General features: G+C 62.6%; 1 protein-coding gene across 2 annotated transcripts; it reads left to right on the forward strand.

The window, feature by feature from the left end:
• Nucleotides 1-118: 118 nt before the first annotated feature.
• Nucleotides 119-3,607, forward strand: LOC122190925 (SKI/DACH domain-containing protein 1-like). 2 transcript variants are annotated; one of them, XM_042891073.1, is made up of 2 exons: nucleotides 119-2,387; nucleotides 2,679-3,607. In XM_042891073.1, exon 1 carries the CDS (start codon nucleotides 223-225, stop codon nucleotides 2,359-2,361), a length of 2,139 nt encoding a protein of 712 aa, XP_042747007.1. In that variant the 5' UTR covers nucleotides 119-222; the 3' UTR covers nucleotides 2,362-2,387; nucleotides 2,679-3,607. The 2 variants fall into 2 exon arrangements, with proteins under 2 accessions (XP_042747007.1, XP_042747008.1); XM_042891074.1 differs by having other exon boundaries at nucleotides 120-2,387; nucleotides 2,945-3,607.
• Nucleotides 3,608-3,712: the final 105 nt, after the last annotated feature.

Consider the following 3,712-nt stretch of genomic DNA (forward strand, 5'->3'; position numbering starts at 1 on the left):
AAGATGCTGCACACCGTTGACTGCAACGTTTGAAGGGGCGATCGACTGCTTTGGCTTGCCCCCCGGGGGGGCGGGCGGGGGTTTTTTTTCCGTTTTTTTTTTCCCCCGCTCCCTCCCCCACCTCTCCGGAGGGGCAGCGATGTGTGATCACGGAGTGGAAACAAATATGTCCTTACTTTCAATGCCCCCTTTGAAAGAGACAAAGTAAACGCTCTTTGCAAAATGTTCCTGACCTGCGAAGGGACCTTCGGGATTGTTCCAGCCACCATGGATTACAATGGGGACGCCGGGCCGGGGCATTTCCACGCCGGCTATCAAGAAATCGAAGGGATAAACTTGGGATACTTACAGATCAATGGCACTCAGATGTTTGCTCTGGCCCAGGTCCTCAGCGACCTGTTCAAGGATATCCCCAGGACCACCATCAGCAAGAAGATGGAAACCTTAAAGATCAAGAGCCGCCGCTGCGATCTCCACGAGCTCCGCACCCTCAAAGCCATCAACTCGGTGCCCACCCGCGCCGTGAAGTGCTCGCTCATCTCCAAAGCGGACCTGGAGGCTCTCTGCACCTCCTGCAAGAGCCTCAGCCCCCGGCGGAGGAAGAGGAAGAGGAAAAGCAAGAGGAGGGAGCAGCTGCTGCTGCCGGACCCCGGGGAGCTTTTCTCCTGCCCCCGGCCCCAATTGCTGCCGTCCTGCAGAGCCGGCGGCTGCTGCTCGTCCCCGACCCCCGCCCGCCCCAAGCTGCCCCCCGGCCTCAAGCCGCGCCCGCCGCCCGCGGCTCTCCTCCCGCAGCCCTTCCCTCGGGACTGCCCCGGCCTCGACAGGGCCCCGCGGGGTCGCAGGGGCTGCGCTCTGCCCGAGAGCGGGGGGCTGCTGGCCGGGGCGCTGGGCGCGTATCCCCGGGACCTGGCGCTGCTTCACCCCGCAGCCCCCGCCCCCCACCCCGGCCTCGGCCCCCGCTGCGCCAAAGGGCTCTTCCAGGCCGAGAAGGGCCCCTCGGGGGGGAGGAAAAGCCGCTCGTCCGCCTTTCCCGGTTGCAAGCGGCAGGGCACCTCGGCCGGGTATTCCAGCGACTCGGACTCCAGCCTGGACTTCGGGGGGTCCAGCCCCGCCACCTCCAGCGACTCGTCGGAGGAGGAGGAGGAGGAGGAAGGGGACACGTCGTGCAGCAGCGAGGAGGGCAGCTCCTCGGAGTCGGAGAGCAGCTCGCTGTGCAGCGGGGACTCGGTGCAAAGCACCCGGTACAGGCAGGCGGCTCTGCCCCGCTTCCAGCCGCAGCCCCCCCGGGAGCCCCTCGGCGACGAGCGGCCGTCGGAACCCCCCCCGGGTGCGGGCAAAGCGCTGCGGGCAGAGCCCGACCTCCTCTTCCTCTCTCAGCAGCTCTGGGCCAGGACTTTGCGAGCGTCAACTTCGGAAAGTTTGAGCTCGGCTCCGACCCTGGGCTCGGGGGCACAGCCGGAGCCGTACGCGAAGCAGGAGGCCTCCACTTCTTCCTCCTCCTCTTCTTCCTCCTCCTCCTCTCCCCCCCCCTCCCCGAGCGGCACCCCCGGGGGGGACCCGCCACAAAAGGAGGGCGGCTTTGGGGGCGCGGAGCCCTGCGCCAAAGGAAAGGATTTGCACAAAGATGCCTCGAACAATAGAGCCTCGTTAGGCCCCGGCGACCGAGCGGAGAGGCAGAGCGGTGCCGCAGCCGGGCCGGCGGCTTCCCAAGGGCCGCCCCCGGAGCCCCCGGCCCCATCTCCGGCGCTGGCTGGAGGCCTCGGTCCGGACCCCCCCGGGGAAGCGGCGGAGCCCCGGCGGGAGCACTTCGACCGCCTGATCCGGCAGTCCAAGCTGTGGTGCTACGCCAAAGGGTTCAACGTGGACGGGAAAAGTTTGCGGCACGGAGGGAGGACGGAGCCCTGCAAAGCTGCAGAGCTCAAATCCCCCGGCTCCAAAAGAGCAGAGAGCCCCGGCACCTTGTCAAACAAAGCTTTGAGAGGCAATGGCTCGGAAAGGAATGCCAAGCGCAGACGCCTTGCCAGAGGCGCTGAGGCAGAAAGGCAACAGAGCTCCTCCAAAGGGAGGCCACAAAAGACTCAAAGGAGGAATGCCAAAAAGGGAAACACTCATTGCAAACGCCTCGGCAGCGCCGGGCCAACCCCGCCTCGGAATTCCTTCAGCCTCATGGGCAACTTCCCGTGTATTCCCTCCTTGGTCGTGGGGGAAGACGGGGATCTGTGCCCTGCCTCCTCCCTGGGGGGCAAAAACTCCTGGGCCCTCTCCAAAACCCACCCGCTGTGGAGATGGCACGTGGGAGGCAACGCCATTCCGGTGCCCCCCAGCCTCAAATTCCGGGGCTATAGCTTGGAGGATCTCTAAGGACAGCGGACGGCCCCGCACGAAAGGTTGCGCGCAGCAGATGCGGGGGGGGGGAGGAGGGGGAGGGGGGGGAGGGGGGGGAGGAGGAGGAGGAGGAGGAGGAGGAGAGCTCCCCGCTGGGGTTGGGGTCGGTTCCGTTGTCCCGGTTGTGTCGGGATCCGGAGTTGGTTTAGCGGAGGTTTAACGCGCTCGGAGCCGCCCCCCTCTCCCCTCCTCTGCTGCGCCACGGGGCTTTGGGGCAGAACGGGGAGGCGGGGAGGGGTGGGGGGGGTCCGGGCCCTCAGCATCGCCCCATCAATTCCCCCCCCCAACCGCAGCCCCACCTCTGGATGCCAAAAAGAAAAAAGGAAAAAAAAAAAGGAGAAAAAAAAAGCCGACACGAGGAAAGAATAGATCCAATTTCTCCCTTTTCCTCCATAAATGCATTGGATTAAACCCATAATAATCACACGCAGAGAGAACGAATGATGTCACGCAGCAGAAACTCGCGTTTCGGCCCCGCTCCGTCCCAACGAAACCGACGGCCGGCGATCCCAAATCGCTGCTTTAATCGCGATCCCCAAATGTTTTCTGTCTGCTTCAGGGACGGGATGAAAACACCGACTTTAAAAAGAGCAGGAAATGCTGTTTGCTAAAAGAAAACAGGAGGCTTTGAGGGGAAGTTATTTGAGACTGCTGCGTGTGTATTAACAGGAAAGGAAAGGCAGAGCCGGGGGTTGTTTGCTGGATAACAACCCGCTCCGACAGCCCGAAGGTAGCAGGCCTGTAAAAGCTTTACGGGCACGAGAAATCGGATCCAGGAGCATTAGCAATAGCGCACAGATGGACAATTTGATCCTTCCCGAGCTCCGGGGTGGAATGCGGGGAAGAATGCGGAGGGAATGCGTCGCCCTGTGCAGAGGAAATCAAACCCCGCTTTAACTTTCCTCGCAAAGCAGCGTCTTTGTGCCGGCCCTTCGGACCGCTGCTCTGCGAAGCCCTCCGTCTCGTTTCGGGAACGCGAAGCCCAGAGATGCGGCTTTACGGAGCGGGGGGGAGGGGGGGGGGGGGTTCCCCTTCTTTTCCATTCGCAGCTGCGGGTCGGGGTGGGAGCTTTTCTGCGACCCCCGGCTGGGAGCCCATCGCAGAGCTGAGCCCGGGGAAGGGGAACGGGAAGGGAAGAGGAAGGGAGAAAAGCACGGAACCCCCCGGAGCCGGCACGGCACGGCCCGCTTCTTTCTGTCTTTCTTTCTTCCTATATTTCTTTTTTTTTTTGGGGGGGGGGGAGGAGGGGGGAGTTAAACTTCATCCGCGAGTTAAAAGAAAAAGAAAAAAAAAAAAAGAAAAAGGAAAGAAAGAAAGAAAGAAAGAA

This window comes from Lagopus leucura, unplaced genomic scaffold (genome assembly GCF_019238085.1).
Source record: "Lagopus leucura isolate 7727_CA_CO unplaced genomic scaffold, USGS_WTPT01 34484-0_obj-0_obj, whole genome shotgun sequence".
Taxonomy (NCBI): domain Eukaryota; kingdom Metazoa; phylum Chordata; class Aves; order Galliformes; family Phasianidae; genus Lagopus; species Lagopus leucura.

Excerpts from the sequence above, each read along its gene's own strand:
- LOC122190925 (XM_042891073.1), top strand. The coding sequence starts at position 223 with ATGTTCCTGACCTGCGAAGGGACCTTCGGGATTGTTCCAGCCACCATG.